The 24,796-nt window shown below is 36.1% G+C and overlaps 2 protein-coding genes and 1 non-coding gene across 8 annotated transcripts; 1 reads left to right on the top strand and 2 right to left on the bottom strand.

Annotated features, from left to right (window-relative positions):
- Positions 1-107: 107 nt before the first annotated feature.
- On the bottom strand, positions 108-24,790 carry tmem232 (transmembrane protein 232). 6 transcript variants are annotated; one of them, NM_001100053.1, is given in 13 exon segments: positions 108-361; positions 2,143-2,221; positions 3,874-4,139; positions 5,817-5,986; positions 9,852-10,029; positions 11,707-11,806; positions 11,903-12,051; positions 12,129-12,250; positions 17,743-17,836; positions 20,004-20,161; positions 20,791-20,899; positions 23,751-23,862; positions 24,016-24,197. In NM_001100053.1, coding segments are annotated over 13 exon segments (1,818 nt in total). In that variant the 5' UTR covers positions 24,150-24,197; the 3' UTR covers positions 108-214.
- LOC141385624 (uncharacterized) lies at positions 12,636-14,931 on the bottom strand. The gene is made up of 2 exons (XM_073951511.1): positions 14,583-14,931; positions 12,636-14,501 (listed from the first exon to the last, which is right to left on the bottom strand). Exons 1-2 carry the CDS (start codon positions 14,827-14,829, stop codon positions 13,285-13,287), a joined length of 1,464 nt encoding a protein of 487 aa, XP_073807612.1. The 5' UTR covers positions 14,830-14,931; the 3' UTR covers positions 12,636-13,284.
- On the top strand, positions 24,565-24,635 carry trnag-ccc (transfer RNA glycine (anticodon CCC)). Its single transcript has one exon. It is a non-coding gene; the product is annotated as a tRNA-Gly (tRNA).
- Positions 24,791-24,796: the final 6 nt, after the last annotated feature.

The following is a 24,796-nucleotide window of genomic DNA, read 5'->3' as shown; positions in this document are numbered from 1 at the left end:
TGAGTTGGAGGTGGTTGGAGATAAACTATGCAGAGCAGCGACCCTCCAGGAATTGAGTTTGAGACTATTGCTGTAGAGGGTTAAATAAAACATGTAAATGCAGTAAAAACATTCATAATTTTTTTTAATAAACTCATTAATGAAATGTCTCTGATGAGCTACTATATGGTTATGATTGTTTTTTAAAAATTCTCTGCAGTAAATCCCTGTTGTTTCATTGTAACTCATAAGGTTTTGTGTTCTTTTTGACCTTTTCCATCCGCTTCTGTATGATCTTCTCCTCTTCATCTTCCTTTCTCAATTCCAGCTCCGTCTTTTCCATCTCTTCCTCTCTTTCCCTTATTTTCAATTCTTTTTGCCACTAAAAGATTTGAAATAGATTATTAGCAATTCTCTACACTCTTGCTTTATTATTAGCTCATTGAGAAACAATAGCAGCAAGAAAAAAAACCTTCAATACTAAAGATAACTTTAAAATACAGTTGAAAAGATTGACATCCAGTAGTTAAACTGGGTATTGCAGTTCAAATACAAATCAAGATTCCACGCAAATGCAGGTTGCCAGATTGACAACACCAACATGATGGAGTGTGCATTATTATGATGCCTACACCAACTAAAATAAGGAAGAGGCATTATTGTTCACTTGAAATTTCTAATTGCAGTTTTAACTACTACCAATCACCTCAGGTACTGATTATGTGTTTTTTTTTTTTTTTTAAGTGTTATTGCTACCAATGTGAGCTTGAATAACACATTACATGGCATTTCTTGCCATACAGAAAGCAGCAGCAGAAAGTTCACCTCGGATCATAAAATAAAATAAGCATATTTAAAACTGAATGCTAGAACTATGAGCGCAAACCAACAGGACAATTCTGCACCATTCTTGAATGGCTGTATTTAAATGTTTCTGTCATGATTTGTCTGATGTAACCAGAAAAATTGCTTATCACTAGAATCAGTGTTGTTAGGATATTGGCTGCATCCAAAATCGCATACCTCCATTCTATTAATTATGCTAAAAACAATATGCGAGCCGAGTAGTATGTCTAAATTCATAGAATTCGAAAATCAGTATGCGAGAAGAACCCAGATTACCTACTTCCAGAGAAATTCTGAAATTTGCATCCGATGGACGCTACACTATCCCATGATGCCCCATGAGAGAATTCATTAATAGGAGTGAAGCGACAGGACTCGAGTAGGTCACATGATAATGACAAACTGGTGGATGTGGTACGAGTTTCAGGCACTGCGGTGGCGCAGTAGGTAGTGTTGTCGCCTTACAGCAAGAAGGTCGCTGGTTCGAGCCTCGGCTGGGTCAGTTGGCATTTCTGTGTGGAGTTTGCATGTTCTCCCTGTGTTCACGTGGGTTTCCTCCGGGTGGTCTGGTTTCCCCCAGAAGTCCAAAGACATGCGGTACATGTTAACTGGGTAAGCTAAATGTCCGTAGTGTCTGTGTGTGAATGAGTGTGTATGGTTGTTTCCCAGTGATGGGTTGCAGCTGGAAGGGCATCCGCTGCGTAAAACATATGCTGGATTAACAAAAGGACTAAGTCGAAAAGAAAATGAATGAATTAATTAATTAATAATATGAGTTTCATTCATACTGCTCACATTTATACTGTATAGAGCGTACATTTCTAACGGCCGAGAAGTACATTTAAAATCAAATGCACTACCTACTGAGTAGTAGACGGATTCAGACACAGCCATTGTGTTACAATCTAGTAATGTAATGTTTCGATTTTTAATGGTTATGTTATACATGTTGCTGTTCTGCAGAGGTCACATTTGTATACATTGTAGCAGCCTTCAAAACTCAAATAAAACACGCTGTTTTCCACCATAAGGCAACACAGAGTGCTGAAATATAATTGGGTAAACTGGCTGTGTGCAGGTTATAGAGACCAAAACAAAGATAGATTTTCTGACATGCAATGCACATTTTCAAAGCAGAATAACTTGATCTTTTTTTCTGATAAACAACTGTTCACTTGCATGTTTCTAACATATATCTTTTTATGCTTTAGAAGAGTCAAAAACGTACACAGCACTTTTATCCTGTAGTTATGACCACTTAACACTGTGGCTAGCTGACAGATTACTTAACAGACTCAAAGGGAATTTAATACTTACTTGATCTTCCACAACTTTAATCAGATCGAGGTCAGTCCTGGTTCTAAGGTCCATATGAAAAGCTCCCCGTTGACCATGTCTGAATAAACATGATATATATTCGAAATTAGGGGAAAAAGGGTAACACTTTATTTTGACGGTCCATTTGAATATTAGTAGACTGTCTGCCTAATATCTGTTGATACTGCTGCTTCAATTGACATTCAACTGACTAGAAGAAACTTTGCAAGTACATTTCAACTTACACTATCCCTAAACCCAACCCTAACAGTCTATATAATTATTTTTAAACAACAAAATACATGATACATATATTTGAGTCAGAATTTCAAATATTTTACAATATAATATATATTTAACCGAGAATACTGGTCAAGAGGATTGCACAGACTCTTTGCACACACCAATAGCGAGGCATCACAGTGGGAACCTTATTGTTGCTTTGCCCCTCCTCATTCCTAAACCATTTGAATTTCTGTAGGTAAAATTTGGGTTTAGTGAAATCATTAAAGGGCACCTATGCCAAAAATCATCCATTGTAAGCTGTTTGGACAGAACTGTCTATATATATTGTTTCCACTGTCATATTGGGGTGATAAATTTCCTGATTGGAAATTGATTTTGAGGCCCAACACAACGTGACAGGACTGTGGTTTTCCCTGCCCACCAAATTGAATGACAGGTGCCATGTTTCTAAAAACATGTATACACATCTACAGAACATTTTTTAGCAAATAAACTTGAAATTAAAATATTTGCTACAACTCTCTCTGATTTTTATAACTTTTATCATTTTAAAATGTTTTTAAAACAGTGCATGTTTGTAATAAAGACAGTGAAATCGCTGTGTAATTCTCAACTGGTATAATCACCACAGCCACGTGGTGTTAGTACATGCTAATATATGCGAGTGTGTGTATTGTAAACAACATTTTTGTAAGACTCATCATTTCAGAAAGGCTTGAATAAACACCACAAATACATGAAATAAACTTGGTATTTTTGACTAATGAGCTGTATTTTAGCTCATACCTGTCAACAGTGGGATGTGAAAATAAGGGATGTGCCCACCATAATAAGGAACTGGATGATAGCGGGATAGAACTGTAATTTATCAGAGAATGCTGAGAAAAATAAGAGGGTTTGACAGGTATGTTTCAGGTTCATCCGAGTCAGTCTCTGTCACTGACATCTGTTTATCTGTTGTAATGCAGGAGAAGCAGACACGCATATGGGATTTGTGGGTGGGGAGAAGCAGCTCATTTGCATTTAAAGCCACAGGCTACAAAACAGCTACAATGTACTCAGACAGCAAAATGGGCATATTCTGAAGGCTATAATAAATTACCTGACGAGTATTTTCAGGGGAAAACTTTACAGACACATTTTGGAGACAACAAAAGCTTATCCTACATCTTAAAATATCGTACAAGGGGTAAAATGGGTGCTCTTTAAATCGTTGTAGTCCAAATGAGCCATTTGTGTTAGTTCTTGAAAAGATTTTTTTTTATATATAAAATATCTCCATTTTGAGTGGATTGGACTACGAGACTTTTTATCTTAGTATAAGTTTTACACCCAAACATTAAAAGTACACACTGAATCCAATTAAAAAAGTAAAAAAGCACAACAGGACCCCTTTAAAATTGTAGCCGAAAGAACTAAAGAACTTGGTGCAACTGAACTATGTTAGCATACCAGTTACAATATTTAGAAGAAAAGGCCAATAACCTTGGTGTCTTGAAGGTGTCTTTAGTGAAGATGTGGGGTGTGTTTGGCTCTGTCTGTCTTCTTCCAGCCCAGGCGGTGAGTTGGGGAGGTTTTACTCTGTGCCGGTGGTCTGCAGAACAAGCACTCAACTGAACTGGAGGGCAGATCTTGGAAAGAGCATGTGCCAAACGCCTAGTAATCTGTTCGCTCACTGCACATACACATGCATTATCGTTGCGTGAACTCCTTATCCTCTCCCTGTGCTTCTCCAGGAGCCTTTTATCACCCTGGAAAAAAAGATAATAACAGGGAGAAAGTGCAGGTCCAATTGATCATACGAAGGCTGGAATTAAGATTCTGTTGTTGACTAGTCTGATTTCCTGGGGTCAGAGTTTAATGCAGTGTTGCAGTAGATGAATGTTTAAAAGCACTACAATGTGCTTCAGTGTTTTGTTCATATTCAGATGTGCTTTTCTTTCTGATGCCTCACAAACTCTCTATTATCATGTCACCTCAGTGTTGGGCATATTACAGCTCTTTTTATATTTTAGACAGAATCTACATAAGCCTCATGTATTATTCATCTGGCTTTTTTCAGTTGCTTGTTTGTATTTTGTAGACAGTGCTGTAAAGACTCCATTAAATAGTATGGACATAAATTTATATATATATATATATATATAGAAAGCTGGCTTAATATTCTTTCAATAGTTCAATAGCTTTTAGTTGACATGCTAACAGTTTTTAAAACAAACAAACTGTTTTTAAAAGGTACAGTGCACCCAGAAAGTATTCATTGCGCTTCACTTTTTCCACATTTTTTGTTACAGCCTAATTCCAAAATGGATTAAATTAATTTATTTCCTCAAAATTCTACACACAATACCCCATAATGACAATGTGAAAAAAAAGATTTTTAGACATCGTTGCAAATTTATTAAAATAAAAAAACAGAAAAAACACATGTACAGAAGTATTCACAGCCTTTCCCATGAAGCTCTAAATTGAGCTCAGGTACATTCGGTTTCCAAAGATCATTCTTGAGATGTTTCAGCAGCTTCATTCAAGTTCACCTGTGGTAAATTCAGTTGATTGGATATGATTTGAAAGGGCATACACCCGCCTATATAAGGTCCAGGGTTGACAGTGCATGTCAAAGCACAAACCAAGAATGAAGACAAAGAAATTGTCTATAGACCTACGAGACAGGTCGAGGCTGGGGATGGTTACAGAAATGTTTCTGCTGCTCTGAAAGTTCCAATGAGCACAGTGGCCTCCATCATCCGTACGTGGAAGAAGTTTGGAACCACCACCAGGACTCTTCCTATTGCTGGCCAGCCATCTAAGCTGAGTGATCGGAGGAGAAGGGCCTTAGGCCCCATTTACACTAATGCATTTTCATTTAAAACACATAAGTTTTGCTATGGTTTCGCCGTCCCGCCACACTACGCTGGAGTTTTTGAGCGCCGAAAATGGACCACTTTGGAAACGCTGGAGAGGCCATTATCATTCTAAAATGCTGCTGCTCTGTCTTAGTTTGGATGGGGGAAAACGGAGACATCTGAAAATGGAGGCGGGCAGCAGAAATTCCCCTCTCTGATTGGGGCTTTTCCTCAATATTAAGAAGCCTACACACAGTTCAGTCCTGCATCCTCTCCTTGTAAGTTCAGACTTCACAAGTTTGATATGGAAAACAGACTCCTGGACATGTCTGGTAAATCTTCAAAGAGAATAGTTTACTATAACCTAATTCACATCACCCTGGCTACGTTGTTTCACTATATCTTAACAATAAAAAGAAAACATGATATAAGGAGCGCTATAAATACTTTCCGGATGCACTGTATATCTCAAACGTTGCAGATCTTTTACATTTGCAAATGCACTGAATTAAAAGTAATATTTGTAAAAGCCTAATCAGGGCTTTTGAGTGTTTGTAGGGTAGCAGCAGGAAGCTGGAGTACCTCAATGATTGTTGCAGCATTAACGACGCAGGGCTTTGTCTCCTGGTTCAGATGTTTCTGTAGTGCTGACCAAGCCGTGTTCCTCAGATCTTCCTGAAGAGTGATTTTCTGGCTAATCTGAACCAAACCCTGAACCACAGTATACCTCAGCCTCCATTTGTCTTCATGAACTAAACACATAGATATCTTAATGATAATTAATTTCAGGATATTATAAAAGACAGTCTCACCATTGGGCCTCCCAAAAAAAGTACTTCCTGCAAATATTTCAGTAGATGTTAGTTGTCCTTGAGTTCACAAATTAATAATTGGTTCAGTTTTTCATGTTAACAATTCACTAAAAATAATCCACAACAATATATTTTGTCTGAACAGTACAAAAATATTTCTTTGATAAAATTAACTTACTGGGTGCTTCAGAAAGGGCTATTAAATGAAAACTAAATTGCTATCAGTCACTGAAGAAGATAAAGATGGTTTTTAATAATCAGTTGTGCTACTATTGGACATGTTTGCTGCCTACCACATTGGGAAACATTAGATTCTATTATCTATTCAATGGACATTAACGGAATTCCACTTCACTGGTTTGAGTCGTACCTTACAGTAGATGTACCCATATAAACTGGTTATAGGGGTTCCTCAGGGTTCAGTTTTTGGAACCCTTTTCATCTCAATTTACACCAAAATGTTGGAATCCACGATACAAGCATAGGTTTTTATTTTTTATTTTTTATTTTTTTTACCACTGTTACGCTGATAACACACTGCTCTATTTTTACTTTCAACTGGATGTTTCAACAGTAGCTGCATGGATCTCACACAGCCTGGAGAACATCACAGCATGAATGCAAAATCATCACCATCTGCTTACTCTGGCAAAATCTGAGCTTCTTCTTTTCCTTGCAACTCTACATCATAATTTCACCATCCAACTGGGGTCATCCACAATTATCACTTTAAATTCAGTCAGAAAGGTTTGCTCTACCCAAAGATTACGGGTCACACTTTGTATTAATAGTCCGTTGAATTTAAGTTACATTGCATCTTCAGGCTGACTAATTCTTATTAGATTATAAGTAGACTGTTCGGTTGGGGTTAGAGTTGGGGATAGTGTAAGTTGACATGTACTTGCAAAGTTTCTTAGAGTGAGCTAAGCGTCTGTTGAAGGAGCATATCAACAGATATTAATCGGACAGTTTACTAATACTCAAATGGACCATCAAAATAAAGCGTTACCAGATCAGGTCCTTCTTCAAAAATCAGGATGAACAACTTTTTGTCCAAGCACTTGTCATTTCTAGGCTGACTATTGCAATGATCTACTGGCTAGGCTTCCATCATGCGTGGTTATTCCATCTCCTGCACTGGCTTTGGTTTAAAGCTCGCATCAAGTTCAATACAGCCTTTTACCTCCTTCCTACAAGTCTGCATCACTTCCAGAAGCCTGTGGTTTGTATCTGAGCACTGCCTCGTGATATAATTTCGGAAGGACTTTTAGACTGTCTAGATCCTTTTAATGCACTTTGCTGGTGGAATGAATCTTCCCAATTCAATGCAGATGACTGAATGCCTTACAACAATAAAAAGACACTCTTCTGTGAGAACTTAACTACATCACCCCCTAAAATTGGCTTTTCATGTTTTCCTCAATTCCTTCCTATTAAAGCGTGTATAACTCTAAGAGTATAACAGCACTTCTTCTGAGTATTGTGTCTTTCTGATGAATCATTTGATGCCTTTGTAAGCTGACTTTCTATATTTAAGTCACTTCAAATCAAAAGCATCTGCTAAATGAGTAAATGTAACGTGTAACAATGTCACACAATCAAAAATCCAGGCCAAAACCATGCACTCACAGCAACTTTCAGACACCATCTTTACTTCCTAGCTCAGCTGTCACAGAATTTAAAGCAGAGGGCTGTGAGATATCAAAGGCAGCTAAGGATATATCTATGCTGCCTTCAAAAATCAATCAGATGAAAATACTTCAGGAGACAGGAAGTGAAGCTAACAATGGAATCGAACATTCCTTGATGCCTTCCTACCTCAAAACGTATCTGAAGGCAGCATTTTATCCAGTGTTCAAACATAACCCTAAACTCCCTCTAGGAACATTTTTGGACCCCAATGTACTAACAGCTTGGTCCAACATAAAATCTCTGTTTTGTTGTTAAAAAACTGACTGGATTCACTAAAGACAAAAAAAATTATTTTTGCAGCAGACCTCATTGCACACTACCCTGACAAAAGTCTTGAATCAGCGTATGCTTCTCAACTATGGTGAGTTTTTTTTTTCTCCCTACAGTGCATGCTGGGAACTATGGATCAATGTCGTATGATTGTCTTACATGTACTGCAGCTGAAAAAAATAAAAATCTCTAACCACTGTTGAGATAGATACACTGACTATTGATGTCTGTGTCTCTAAAGTGATTCAGACGCTCAATGTATTTTAATATAACACCACAGCTGAGATCCATTCTCTTGAAAAATACTGAATTTTGTTTCCTATATAATTAACCATCATCTAAACATAATTTCTTGTACGGTTACTCTTATCAAGAGTAAGAATTCACACAGGATCAATCAACTTGATCACATGTGCTCTCCTTATACTTGTCATTGCAAGTAAAGAAAAATTAACATTAGAAATCGAGTCCAAGTAAATCAACCACTTTTCTCCATGATGGTGACATCAGGCGAAAAAAAAAACATGTTTTTTTTTTTTTTTTTGTAAAATGTAAATAACTAAAACGGTTAATTCTCAATAAATCTTATATGGACTTTTGTGAACATCTGACAAAGTCCATTCAAGTTTTAGGATAATAATAACTTGACTTCTAGTTGATCATTTGGATCAGAAGTGGCTTATATGAAAGGCAAAGGCCTCTAAATTACGCTTTTTTTAAACCAAAATAAAATATGATCATGCCTTGATTTTTGATTATTTAATTAGAACAGTATGACTGTATCTGACTTTGCTGAGACAAGTCTTGTCACTTAACAGAAATAATGTACAGTATAGAATATAAAGTCATGGTGCAGTGGAAAAATAATTAATATGGTGTATGACTCTCATGAGCTTGGAGGACTGCATCCATACATCTCTGCAATTACTTTAATAACTTGGTCATCTTGAATGGCAAAGAAATTGTTCTTGCAAGACTCCCAGAGTTCATCAAGAATCTTTAAATTAATCTTCAATGCCACCTTACCCTGGACATGATTGATAATGTTCATGTCTGGTGACTGGGCTGGCTATTCTTGGAGCATCTTGACCTTCCTTGCTTTCAAGGAACTTTAATGTGGAGGCTGAAGTATGAGGAGCACTATCCTGCTGAAGAATTTGCCCTCCCCTGTGGTTTGTAATTTAATAGGCAGTACAAATGTCTTGATACCGCAGGCTGTTGATGTAGCCATCCACTCTGCAGATCTCTCGCACATCACAATACTAAATGTAACCCTAAACTTTGAATTTTCCTTCACCAAACTTGACTGATTTCTGTGAGAATCTTGGGTTCATGCAGGTTCAAATAAGTCTTCTGCAGTATTTGTGATTATTGTGATGCAGTTCAACAGATGATTCATAGAAAAAAAATCTACCTTCTAATCTACCTTTTCCAAATTATCAACTAGAGGTCAAGTTATTATTTGTTGCTCTTACCACTGGGATCCACAACAAGACTTTTTTCAGGTAGTGTACATGCATTTGCATTTCAGACACAAACTGTATAGATGGTGAGTAAATAAATGAGCATCAGTGGTGTTTGTGCCAGGATTTAATGCCCATTTTGTGCCTGTGCTGATAGTAGATTACACACATCTGATTGTAATAGGCACTGTTTTGTTTGTAACCTAATTTGCGCTGCTCTTTGAAGATTGCATTGTTCATTATGGAAATGAGCTGTGTCTGCGTCTTGTCAATAGATCACCTGCAGAACTCTCCACTGATGATTTAATGGAATTGAAAAATGTTCCCTAATTTGCTGTTTAGTAGACCTGGCACTTTGTGTGCACATCTATTGAACTTACGTTGTTTTAGTAAGGTTATAAGTCCTCCAGAACATCTGCGAGTAGAAGAGATTGACTTTCCATTTAATGCGGTTTTTCTAATTTCAGTACAGTGGCTGTTCTGGCAAATGTTGATCAAAATGGAGCAATATATGTGCTCCAATTGCCAAGGCCAGGATGCTGTCTGTGATTCCGTTTCCTGCATAAATAAATAAAAAAAACATCACTTTCACACATTTTTACAAATTATAAATTTTTTTTTATAAAACCTTAAAAGGTATTTCATCCTAAAATTATTGTTATCATTTACTTTTTCTTCATTTGTTTTAAACCTGTTCCGAGTTTCTTTGCTAATCTTTGCTTAGAGTGGTGTCAGAAGCAAGTTTAACTCTATAGTTCATAATTCATTTTTTAATTGTTTTTAAAAAATAAAATGTTTCTATTGTGTTATTTTCATTTCTTTTTATTGTAAGACTCTTAAATTTATCAAATTAGTCACCAAGGTCAATGGACAAATGCTGTTTTTTTTTTTTTTCAAAATACATTTAAACACAATTCTTGAATGTGTAGGGGAGAGCGGAGCACAAAGTAACACTTTTTTCTTGCGGCCAAATAATAGGCTTAAACATACCAGATTTTTTACCAACAACACACAAGCCTTTCCTACAAATGAGCACTGAAAGTATGACAACTGGACTAATGGTTTCTGTGCAGTATTGCCAAAAGTGCCAGGAGTAAAAATGCTATTATTTACCCTACATGTGGGGCAAGTCATAACAGAGGGTTATTGTGACACATGCTTCAAAAGTCAGATTTCACACAATTTGTTTAAATTAATGTAACTTTAACCCTCTACCGCACAGTGTTACCATATGGCAACATGATACTTATGTTCATTTCCCTGCCACTGTTTCTTTAAGACCAACATTTTTTGTTGTTGTTGTTGTTGGAAAGAGAAGACTTTAGTGTAGCCAATGATGTGCTTTGGTTAAGTCATGTGACATGCTATGGTTTTCTGTGGCGCGATTTCTGACAGACTGGCTTTATTGTGAGTAGTTGCTTAATGGAAATGTAAACCTCAATAAAAACAAAGAATCAAATTATGTCATATCCAAAAAATAAAATAATCTGAAATAACATCTCCAGTAAATTATGATGACATATTCACAACTTTTTTGTAAATCGATCAAATCTGTGTGTTGCCAAATGGCAACACTGTGCAATGGACATTTGATAGAAACAGTTCAAGTAAGTTAGCTCAGTGGCAGATAAGACAGGTGTAGTAAAGTGTATGTAGTTTAATATATGAATATTGTTAGCTAGTAGCTACATTATTCTGATGAATCTGGATATACTAGACTTGTTTTTTATTTGTCATAATATTTACTAGAGAAAATATTTATTTTTACTGGATGTTGTATACATGATAATACAATATTGGGTTTGTTTTTAATAATATTCAGCAAAAAAGAATGGAATGAAAGCTGTTGGAATATGAGTTGCTGGAAAGTATGTATAAGGTGTCTTTATAAGTTCTATGTTAAATCTTATAATACTGCAACACCAATTAAATCATTAAATTCATTAACATACATTGTTGGGATACAAAATCCAGTGTGAATTTGAAATTGAATTCTATAAAATTTCTATAAAACTTTTCTTATAACACTTTTTGTGTCAATATTTTGGTGGTCAAAATGGCATCAATGTGTGGATGTCAAATAGACGTCAAGGTTTTTACATCAAATTAATTAGCTTGTTTTATTAAATATGTTTTTTTGACATGTTTTGGCTTCAAGGAGCCTGGAGCCTGCTAGGTTGTAAACTGCGTACATCATATTTATTTAAGCAATGTATTAAAAGCATTTTATTTTACCTGTCTTTGAGTCATGTGAAGATTCATAAGTGCTTGAAGGCACAGCATACTAGATTTGGCAGCCTCTCCTAGAATCATCAGTCCTAACCCACACTCGACCCTGAAAAGAGGATTTTTTTAACGTACAGTTCCACCTATAAGCTGCTTACATAACATAAAAAACCTGAGAAAAGTATCTCACAAACAATTGACGCACCAGTTGTCATGCTGAAGCTTATCTCTCAGCAACATAAGCTGTTTGATCACTTGGGGGAGCTGAGTGCCATTGTTTTGCACACAGTGATAGCTGAGAAGGCACTGCCGTAAGACCTGGTTAACACCCAGCTCTCGTGCTTCTACAGAGACCTGCCAGTCAAACACATCTTCCATTCAGTGAATCGTTCAGCATCCCTGCATTGATAGTTGACCTATAGCTTTCAAACCTGCGCTGCATTATCCTCTGTAAGTCTGAGACCACACAGAACCTCCCAGACGCACAGCATCAACTGAACAGCAAATAACATGTCGGGGAACTCTTGGTAGCGTGTCTCACACGTCAACAGCTCTGTCAACAGATAAAGACAGCTGTAAAGTTTATATGCATTCCAGTGATTCCACCAAGACTGAAACATCATTTACCTTTAGTTTTTTTATTGTAGAGCAATGCCAGTGTTATGGCTGTGACATTTGCAATAAAAACTTAAAACATATATTCTGACAGAAAGTATACACTAACCGGTCACTTTACATTTACATTTACATTTAGTCATTTAGCAGACGCTTTTATCCAAAGCGACTTACAAATGAGGACAAGGAAGCAATTTACACAACTATAAGAGCAACAATGAATAAGTACTAAAGGCAAGTTTCAGGTCTGTAAAGTCTAAGAAGGGAAGTGTTGGTAGTTTTTTTTTTTTTTTTTTTTTTTTTTTTTTTTTTTTTTTGTACAGTTAGTTAGTGTGATATTCAAAGAGGCAATTGCAGATTAGGAAGTGAAGTGGAGACTAAATAGTTGAGTTTTTAGTCGTTTCTTGAAAATAGCGAGTGACTCTGCTGTTCTGATGCAGTTAGGGAGTTCATTCCACCAACTGGGCAGATTGAGCGTGAGCGTTCGCGAAAGTGATTTTTTCCCTCTTTGGGATGGAACCACGAGGCGACGTTTATTCACAGAACGCAAGTTTCTGGAGGGCACATAGATCTGCAGAAGTGAGTGCAGATAAGAAGGTGCTAGGCCAGAAGTCACTTTGTAGGCAAACATCAGAGTTTTGAATTTGATGCGAGCAGCAACTGGCAGCCAGTGCAAACGGATAAGCAGCGGAGTGACATGTGCTCGTTTAGGTTCATTGAAGACAACTCGTGCTGCTGCATTCTGGAGCAGTTGAAGAGGCTTGATAGAGTTAGCTGGAAGCCCAGCTAGTAGAGAGTTGCAGTAATCCAGTTTGGAGAGAACAAGAGCTTGAACAAGGAGTTGAGCTGCATGTTCAGATAAGAAGGGTCGGATCTTTCTGATGTTATAGAGTGCAAATCTGCACGATCGAGCAGTTCTAGAAATGTGGTCAGAGAAGTTTAGTTGGTCATCAATCGTTACTCCAAGGCTTTTCACCATTTTGGATGCCGTAATGGTTGCCAGTCAGTTGAGTGGCCTTTCTTAAAGCCGGATTGCTTGTTGTCCATGAGATTGTTTTGAGTAAGAAAGTCCAGGACTTGATTGAACACTATTTTCTCCAGAATCTTGGCCATGAATGGAAGCAGGGATACTGGTCTGTAGTTTTCAAGTAGTGTATGGTCCAGGTTGGGTTTCTTTAGCAGTGGGGTTACCCTAGCCTGCTTAAATGTAGTGGGGAATAAACCAGAGTCAAGAGATGTGTTAATTATGTGAGTCAGTGTTGGTATGACTGCAGGAGAGATGGCTTGCAAGAGATGAGAGGGAATGGGATCGAGTGGACAGGTGGTTGCATGGCTAGATAGCACAAGTTTGGACACCTCAGACTCAGAGAGCTGAGAAAAAGAGGTGAGTGTGTGTGGTGTTGGTGTTGTATCTTGCGTGTTTGTTGTAGGTGCAGCAAATTGAGCACTGATTTTTGCAGTTTTGGTGCAGAAGAATGTAGCAAAGTCATCAGTAGTAAGTGTGGAGGATGCGGGTGGAGGAGGAGGATAGAGGAGGGAGGAAAATGTTTTAAAAAGTAGGCGAGGATTAGTGGCATTGTTGATTTTCAGACGGTAATACGTCTGCTTTGCAGAAGTAACCTCAGCTGAGAAAGAGGACAGAAGAGTTTGGTATGTTAAGAGATGTGCAGGATTTTTAGTTTTCCGCCAAATTCTCTCCGCAGCCCGAAGTTTTGAGCGATGCTCACGGAGAGCATCCGAGAGCCAGGGTGCAGGAGGACTGGCACGGGCTGGCCTGGATGCAAGAGGACATAATCGGTCTAGACATGATGCTAGTGTGGAGCAGAGTGTATTAGTGGCACTGTTCGAATCAAGTGCAGTGAGTTTGCGAGATGGAGGAAGAGAGTCTGAAACAATGGTGGATAGTCTATTGGGTGAGAGAGATCGTAGGTTTCTGCGAAAGGTAACCAGTGTTGGAGTGTGTGGCGGCTCAGGAGTAATGTGGATGTTGAGAGACAGAAGGAAATGATCAGATATTTGTAGTGGAGTTACTATTGTTTGATCAGTGAAGCAGTGTCGTGTGTAAATAAGGTCTAGCTGATTACCTGATTTGTGGGTAGCAGAAGTAGGTGCTCTTTTTAGGTCAAAAGAGGCAAGCAAAGTCTGAAAGTCTGCAGCTTGCGGTTTGTCAACGTAAATGTTGAAGTCACCTAGCACCAATAAGGGAGTGGCAAAATTAGAAAAAGATGAGAGAAGAACATCCAGTTCATCTAGGAAGTGACCTAATTTACCTGGTGGGCGGTAGATGACAACCACATTTATGTAGAAGGGGTGGATAATGGTGACTGCATGGAATTCAAAGGAGCTGATTGTTGGCAGGGACGGTATCAGAGTAAATTTCCATTCTTTGGAAATTAGTAGTCCAGTCCCACCCCCTCTCCCTGTCTGACGAGGAGTGTGGGAAAAAGAGAAATTAGCAGAAAGAGTAGCATGTGTAGCAGTGTCCTCCGGCCTCAACCAGGTCTCAGTTAGAGCCATGAGATTATAGTCAGAATATGTAGCTATGGAGGTAATAAAATCAGCCTTGTTAACAGCTGATTGACAATTCCAGAGGCCCACGGAGAGAGAGAGTTGTGAAATAGTAGATACATGTATTGAACGAAGGTTGTGAGGATTACGCCTGCAGCGTACCTCCCGTGTTTTGCGAGTGTTATTAGGTACACCTGTCCAACTGCTCAACGCAAATGTCACATTTCACAAATTTCATGCATTTAGGCATGTAGACATGTTCAAGACGATCTGCTGCAGTTCAAACTGAGCATCAGAATTTAAGTGACTTTAAATGTGGTACGGTTGTTGGTGTTTGAGTATTTCAGAAACTGTTGATCTATTGGGATTTTGATGCACAACCATCTTTAGAGTTTACAGCAAATGGTCATAAAAAGAGAAAAAATCCACTGAGTTCTGTTGGCACAAATGTCTTGTTGATGCCAGAGGTCAGAGGAGAATGGCCAGACTAATTCGAGCTGGTAGAAAGGCAACAGTAACTCAAATAATCGCTCATTACAACCGAGGTATGCAGAAGAGTATTTCTGATCACACAACACGCCCAACCTTGAGGCGGATGGGCTACAGCAGCAGAAGACCACACCAGGTGCCACTCCTGTCAGCTAAGAACAGGAAACCGAGGCTACAATTTGCACAGGCTCACCAAAACTTAAAAATAGAAGATTGAAAAAACAATGCCTGGCCAAATGGGTCTCAATTTCTGCTGCAAAATTTTGATGGTAGGGTCAGAATTTGTCGTCAACAACATAAAAGCATAGAACCATCATGCCTTGTGTCAGTGGTTCAGGCTGGTGGTGGTGGTGTGATGGTGTAGGGGCACACATTTCTTGGCACACTTTGGGCCCATTAGTACCAATTGAGCAGCGTGTCAGTGCCACAGCCTACTTGAGTATTGTTGCTCACAATGTCCATCCCTTTATGACCACAGTGTACTCATCTTCTGATGGCTACTTACCCTGTTATAAAGTGTGAATCATCACGGACTGGTTTCTTAAACCATGAGTTCACTGTTCTCAAATGACCTCCACAGTCACTAGAAGTCAATCCAATAGAGCACCTTTGGGATGTGGTGGAACGGCAGAGTCACATTATGAATGTGCATCTAACAAATCTGCAGAAACTGCGTGATGCTATCATGTCAATATGGACCAAAATCTCTGAGGAACATTTCCAATTCCTTGTTGATACTATGCCATGAAGGATTAAGGCAGTTTCTAAACATCTATTTATATTTTCTACTAACCACAGAGTGATGTGGTTTGGAAAAATATCAATCTGTTAACATTTTTTTATATTTTAAATGAAGAAAATAAACATACTTTTTGGTCATGTCCATAATGCAAGCAGATTTACAGTATACAACATACTTTGTTGAAATACTGCGAATTAAACTGCACAAACCAAAAGAAATATAGTAAATCAAAAGGGAAAAGAGTTGGCTCTCTATGAAACAAAAATGACTGATTTTATGACATTTTTGTATTTATAAGAAAAAGATTCATTATGGATGTGACACCTCTCCGTTATGGATGTGACAGATGTGAAATTGGCACTGGTGTGACTTTGGTAAATGAAATATAATTGTCTGAATACATTGACAGAGACATTTTTGAGTATTTTTAAAGTACTGTAAAATACAAGCCTAAGCCATCAACATAAAAAAGTTTCACTATTTTGGTAATAACAATTTTTTTCATGAGAAGGTTGACATTTGCAAGGAATTGCTCTGTAGCGTTTTTTTTTTTTTTTTTTGGTTATAGCTCAATATTTCATTTGAATAAAATATAACATGTCACATCACATATTCATGAAGGTGTGTTTTTATTATTTTATTAAAACAGTTTAACGCAAAACATTGTTCATAAAATGAAAAGTATTTTGGTAGCAGTATAACATACATGAGCTTTATAGTTACCAGTATTTTTTAAATCTCATTTTGACTTCATTATGTAAATTGTTAATATTTCATTAACTACAAACTAATTTCAAACTTCACTGTAAAAAATTTAAATTCCACAAAATGTATTTATATTGTATCAACATAAATCGATTAAGTTAACTTAACAAATTTAAGTGGATTGAACATAAAACAATTTAACTGTCCCCTATTTTTTTGTTTTCCTTCAAAACCATGATCAACTCAAAATGATTTTCTAAATCTCATGATCAATTTGCAAATTTATCTCATAATTATAATTTACAAAGTCAAAAGTTTGACTTTTATGTCATAATTTTTTTTTTCAATGTTAAATTTCAACTTTTAATCTTATTTTATTATAATTAAGTATTTCTTATTAGATTTTTATGTCATAATTATGACTTTTTGAATACTTTTAAAAACATAATTATGATTTAATAAACATAAATATTTTCTTATAAGATAAGAATTGTATTCTATAAAAATGCAAATCATGATTTTGCCAAGTATGATGCAATCCTGGTTGATATCAATGTTGATCCTGGAACATGATTTTTGTTTGAAAATATAATCCATACTTATTCCCTACCCCTAAACCCAACCATAACTGTAAACTATTGCCACAATCAGAGGGGAATAATAATTGGATAACCATCATGTAAAAGTGCATAAACCTAAGTCTAAACTTTACACAAACAGTAAACGGAAACACTTTGTAAAATCAGTTTAGGGGTACATGATGTCAATACATCTACAAATGCTAATTAAACTGTTTACTTTTTATTAATTTAAACTTTTTTTACAGAATAAAAAAAGGTATGCAAACTTATATACCAACCTTAATACTGTAATTTCATCACAAACTTTAAAAATTAGTGATACATAAAACCATCTTCACTGAAACTCGGTGATGAATGTAGACATTTTATTTGTTTAACAACGTTTAAAATAAGAGAATCTCATACCTTTTAACTTCTGTAGATAGATGTTGCTAAGCTCTTGTTCATTCATACCAGTCAGTTGAAAGATGAACAGCCTCAAAGACACCAAATAACCAAGCTGTAAAAAGAAACTTCAGTTATATGTAAAATTTAGATATTATTAGATATATTTTAATAAACATTTACATTTTGTTTCATTTAAAAATACACATATACTCAAGTTCTATATGCATTGTTGTCCACAGTATGGAAGCATACAGATTTGCTCAAGCTATTGTGACATTCTTTTAATTTAAACAATTTTATTTTTTTACAGAATTTATTTTTCTGATTCAAGATCTATTGTTATGTGTGCTAAATCTTTAACTGTGGTTTTTATTATCAATGTTAAATTTTTTCTGTGTAATATATATCTGAAAGTGATTATACGTTTTATGTACTATAGATCAGGGGTCACCAATCTCGGTCCTGGCGGGCCAGTGTCCCTGCGGGGTTTAGCTCCAACTTGCTTCAACACACCTGCCTAAGTGTTTCAAGTATCCATATAAAACTTTGATTAGTTGTTCAGGTGTGTTTGATTAGGGTTGGTGGTAAAATCTGCAGGACAGCGTCCCTCCAGGAACAAGTTTGGTGATCCCTACTATAGATTAATGGAAAGTAAAATAAAAAACTGGATAATATTTGAAATATATATATATACATATATATATATATATATATATATATATATATATATATATATATATATATATATATATATATATATATATATATATATATATATATATATATATATTTAAACAATGTTATTGTATATACTGATACTTGATGTATAAAAATGTGTCCCAAAAAAAAAAACATTTAGAACACATGTACATTTAGAAAGGTAATTACTCAAAGCTTCCACCAAAATATGAAGCGGCATAACGGGTTCAACAATGAAAATAACTAGAGATGTTTATATGCAGCAAATAACAATATTTCATTTATTTTTTCAAGAAAATAAATAAATGAATAAATTACATTTTGCAAAATATACTGACACACACACACACAAAATAATATTGTAGATTGAAAAAATATTTTACTATTTTTGTAATTTTTTTTTTCAATTTGTGATTAATTAAGTGCAGGTGAGAAAAGTAAACTTAAAAACATAAGCAAATAAATGCATACAAAATATTGACCATAAGTTCATGTACAAATTTACATAATTCCATACTTAAAACACTTTACATCTTCTATTTATTATAATTTTAAAATTCTTAAAGAGCAATTGCATGCATTTAGTGAACTCTTTTGGGCCCTATTATATACATGGCACAATAAGGCGCAAGGTGTATTTGGTGCATTTTTTTTTTTTTTTTTTTGCAATTTTCAGACCAGGACCACCCTAATTTTCATGTTTAGCACCACAATGTTTAAATAGCAAATTCATTTGCTGCATTTTGTGGACTCATGGGTTTGCTGGTTTAAAAAGGAGGTGTGTTAAGGCTCATTGTTGGCACGTTGCTATTTTGAGGAACTAAAGAAGACTGTGGAATTGACCAACTAAAAGCCGTTCAAAAGTTCAGCACAGAGCACGCTAGTTGTGCGCCTATGCAGGTCCAAAACATTTACACATTGCATAGACACAGAGGATGCACTGCAATACAAAAATATCTTTACATATGATAAAATTAAAGTATTCAAATGTTACAAATATTATTATTTTATTCATAAATATAAAAACCACTATCTCCATGCCTTCATCATATCCGGGAGGGAGGGGGGGAGGGGAGGGGGCTTTTTCAGCTCATTCATGAAAATTTGCATGAATTTTAATAAAAACAAGTTTAGATTTGTCCACCTGTCAGATTTTGGAGACATCTGCATCATGGGGCATAAGAAAAGCATGTGTGTTTGGATATATAAGTTTTTTGACTTTGTTATTATTATTCAGTTATTAGCTTGCTGGAAATTAGAACTGAATTTAGATATAATATTGAAACAAATCTTTGTGCTTAACAAACCAAATTAAATATGTAGGCTTTTGGATGTCTTTAGTGGAGTGAGTACAACGTTTCCTTACTCCACGAAAGTAAAGGAGTAAAGAGTAGAAGTAAAAAGAAAGTCGAGGCCGAATGAATGAGGCTCATTCTTTATCCTCACTGCAGATGGTCTGTTTAACTGTTAACCTTAAAATAACAAAAGTGGTTTTAAAAACACCCTTAATGCTTTTGCGGCACATGCTTTAGACTTTGCGCCTAGATTGTTAAAATAGTGCCCATAGTGTGTTGCGTTACCTGCAGCATCTTCTTCTCATATGAACATGGCTGTTCTGACAGAGTTGTGTTTGAGCAAAGGAAATGTTGGACTGATTCTACCAGGTGGAAGAGCACAGGGATCTGATCTGCGTTAAAGGGTGCATGATCCAATGACACCACCAGGACATTTAGTGAATCTGACCAAAAGAAAAAAAAATTTGCACAATATCACTTGTATTAAAAACAACAATGAAAAACCTTCAACATATACTTAACCTTATTTAGCATTTAACATTATATAGAAACTCATATGGTTTGAAACCACCTGAGGGTGAATTAATTTAAATTTTGGAGTGAACTATTTTTTTAAAACCACTTGTAAACAGAAGACTCTAATGGTTTCATCTAGAAGTAGGCCTACAATTAAAACCATTAAAAAAAATGTCTGAGGATGAGGAAGGTCATGTGACCGAAATGTAACATTGAATTCAATAAATCATTTAGCAAATAGTGTGCAGGATTGCTTGTTTTAGCTGCGCACATTTTGACGTCAATTTTCTTTCTAGACGCACCTATCACTGCTTCAGGTGTGTTGAGTTTGAGTTGATTAATATTTTTCATAAAATTTTGTGTTGGGCTACTCATCCCTGTGTGTGTGTTTTTTTTTAATTTAATATATCAACGTATTGCAGTTATCTCGTTAAAACGATAACAATCATTCTGAGTAGGCTGCCGGAGTCCTCTCGTTTTTTATACAAGCTAAATTGTGTATGTATGTACCATCTGATTCATTTGTAAAATTAGACACTGTCAGTCATTGACACACCATTTCTAACGTTTCCATTGCTCAAGCTCAGCAGGAGAAGCTGTGTCCAGGCCCTGGGGAGATCAACATGTTTGCCTTCACCAGCAGCAGCTGTGAATCCTGCAAGGAGCTGAGTAGAAACAGAGAAAGAGAATCGCTACAGTTTAGTCCAGTATTTTATAGATGGAGATTTGGCTCCACCTCGTGGCTGGACAAATGCGTCAAATTTCATTCAAGGGATAGTTCACAAAACAAAATCAAACTCTGACATCATTTACTCGCTCTTTACCTGTTCCAAACATCTTTGATCGTTTTATCATCATTTGAACATAAAAGAGGATATGTTTGAAGAAAACTGGAAACCTGTAACCGTTGACCCCCACAGTGATACCGGTAAACGTGCAGGAAATTTCCTGAACAACTTCACTGGTAAATTCAAATATGTGCTTTTCACACAAGCAAGGAAAAGATCTTTTCACACATCCTTTCCAAAATACCGTAAATTCTGACATTAACTATAAATGAACTTTAAATGGTCATGCTTTTGTTTGTAAACATAAAGGGAGTCAAGTGGTTGCTGATTTCTTTTATTTAAAACTTTAGCATTCATGTAGCTGCTTTTGTCCCAGAGACAGACCAAATAACGATAGAATAAAAATCTACTTACCGAAGGCTGCGTGGTTGAGGCATCTCAAACACGCATGTGGAGATATATCGGTAAGACTTTACAATACCAGTACATCAATAATGATGTATTAACATGTAAACTAAACATTAGTTTATTATGAATTAATGATGAGTTAAGGTAAGCACTGATCATGAATTAAATTTAACTACAACATGATTCACATGAGTTCTTGTGTGAATGACGGCTACCTTAATTACTTGTTAGTACATGATTGTTTGTTAGTTAATGTATTAATTACTACATTAGTTTATGCTTAATTTAACCATGATGAACTCATGATATGTTAATGTATAATTATGTTGTGACTTTACTTGGAGGGGCACATCATCATTAACCCATTCTTAACTACTCATGAACTCCTTATGCGCGCCCAACAAGTGAGTTTACTCTGAATAACACTAGAAAATTGTTCTAGAGTATAATGGGACAGGAGTTCATGAGTAGTTAGGGATGAGTTAATAGTGATGTCCCCCTCCAAGTAAAGTCATGACATAACTATACATTAACAGCTCATGAGTTAATGTTGGTTACATTTAGCTTGAACTTAAATGTAAATTAATACATTATTTAACAACATGTACTAACAAGTAATTAAGGTAGTCGTTACTTACATATGAACACATGTGACTCATGTTGTAGTTAAAGCTAATTCATGATTAGTGCGTACCTTAACTCATCATTAATTCATAATAAACTAATGTTTAGTTTACATATTCATACATCATTATTCATGTACTGTTATTGCAAAGTGTTACCGATATATCTGAGTGTGCTGCGGCCTGTGAGATACTTTTAAAAATAAAAGACTACCAGTGTTGTAAACAACCTAAATCTAACTGACCAGAGTGCTTCTTCACACAACGGACAATTTAGCCTACCCAATTCACCTATACCACATGTCTTTGGGGGAAACCAGAACACCCGGAGGAAACCCACACGAAGGCAGGGAGAACATGCAAACTCCACATAGAAACAACAACTGAGTCAAGGTTCGAACCAGCAACCCAGCGACCTTCTTACTGTGAGGCGACACCCCTACCCACTGTGCCACTGCCTCGCCTTTCATGACGGTTTATCATATGCAATTTATCGATTAGTTTTTCCCCACAGTTGACACCAGAAACGTTATTTGATTAAAATGCAGCAGCTTAAAGTGTCTGGATAAGGATTCAAAGGCTTTTATTTTCATAAACTGTAGAGTAGACGTCTCATGTCAGAGCATTGTTTCTGACAAATTTCCTTCTGTTCACACCATAGACTGTAAGTTATGGGCATAGTATCCAGAAGTATTCAGATTCTGAAGTGCATTACAGGTCTAAAAAAAATTATATATGATAAATGATCTTAAGTAAAACAAATACATTTATAGATATGTATAAAAATTTCACTCACCTGGGAAATGGAGGCAACTTAAATGGTTTGTGAGAACAATTAAGTGCACACTGCATGCTAAAGTATCTGATAATTGTAGGAAATAATTTAAAAAAGCAACTGACTGTGTGAAGCCACATAAAACAACAAAAAAATTAGATATATATATGCCGAGTTCAGTTGCTAATCAGCCGGAATCAGCTGAGGTGACGAGATGGCGAGCAGTGAGACCTAGCTGTCGCTTAAGTGGGGCCCTTAATTATGCAGACTTAATAAAATTAAACGGTTGAGTTATAAAAAAAAAAATCACCCTCCTTACAGTTGTCATGAAGGGTATTAGCTATATGGACTAAAACCATCTTTATACCAGGCTGTAAACATGTTTTTATCAGCTGTAAAACTGGCAAATATACCATTGCAGTCAGAAATCATCTGGATTTCATGGACCCAACCCCCAAAGGCGAATTAATGAATAGCAGTTTTAGTTACTTCCATACTGGTTTCCCGAGGGAGTGTGGGAGGTTGCCGCTTGGTTCACACAGAGCAGCATTCGGGAAATTGTAATGTTACAACTTCTCTTTCCGGCAGAACATATTTACCATTATTTTTTTAAAGGGCCTGTTCACACATGGTCCGTTTCCAAAAGTCTGTTTGTGTGAAAGGGTCTATTGACTTCTATAGTATTAATTTGGAAATGGAAGTCAATGGTTGCAGGTTTTCATCTTTCTTAAAATTACCTTCTTTAGTACTAAACATAAAAGCTCATAAAGCTCTAAAACCGATTGAGGGTTTTATGTACAGGGATAATATGTGTATCATTTTTTATTGTAATACTGTATTGATATAATGCATTGTAGATTTGAATTAGCCTACTTTGTCATTATGTTTCTTCTATATAAATGTGTGTGAAACATTTTAATACCTTCCATCGACAAAGGAATTCTTTTGCAAGGTTTTCATACTTTTCCTGCTCCTTGCTACCTTGTACTTGATTGTATTTTTCAATAAAGTCTTCTGTTGTTTCAAGGGGATTTCTGTAAAATAAGAAAGAAAAGTCCTATTTACTGTCAGTTTTGTGTCAATACTACTACTACTACTAAAAATAATAATAATAATATAGTTGAATGGATAAATGGTTTATTTTTGGATAGCAAATCATTTACTTACCTTTTGAATTTTATACCTACCGTTTGATTTTTTTTCTTGCACTAACATTTCCAGTTTCTTCTCTCTTTTTTCTGTGGCGTTTTATTAATTGTTCGAGTTGAGATTGAGAAACTATTCCTAAATGATGTTTAATAGGAATTTTGAGTATAGGCATACTGATACATTCAGCAGTCAACCAGACACTGTACGTTGATAAAAAAGCACACAACGCAAAAACCTAGTTGAAAGGTTGCCATGGTTACTTTGTCAACAACACCATATAATTAAAATACATTTTATTTTATGAAATTAGAATATACACAACCTTTCAAATTGATTGCGATGCAAATGTCCTAAACGTAGACTGTGCTCGAAACGTTAATTTTGTATTATACATTTTCTGCCACCTTAAAATCCAATGGTTAATATGTTTCTGATCTAATAATTCACAATTCATAATTAGACAAAAAGCATTCTCCACGAGGAAAGCGTAATTTTGACAATTTTACTTAAAAAAATTCCCTTCCTGAAATATTCCCTTCATGGTTTGATCATCAATTATTAGGGACATTTACTCCCCTTCCCATAGAGCGCCGCTGGTGTAGTGGTATCATGCAAGATTCCCATTCTTGCGACCCGGGTTCGATTCCCGGGCGGCGCACTTACTTTTTGTCACGAATCTACGTAGTCTCCTACCTTTTTAAATCATATTACAATTGGTAACGTTACACGTCTAAACTAGCAATGTAATGCACAAAAGTTACGGTTTAATAAACAGTGCGTTAGCATTTGAGCACATTTTCAAAGCTTGCTTTTTTGTGC

The sequence above is a fragment of the Danio rerio genome, chromosome 5, assembly GCF_049306965.1.
Source record: "Danio rerio strain Tuebingen ecotype United States chromosome 5, GRCz12tu, whole genome shotgun sequence".
NCBI classification, from domain to species: domain Eukaryota; kingdom Metazoa; phylum Chordata; class Actinopteri; order Cypriniformes; family Danionidae; genus Danio; species Danio rerio.
This window is presented reverse-complemented; position numbering and strand designations above follow the sequence as displayed.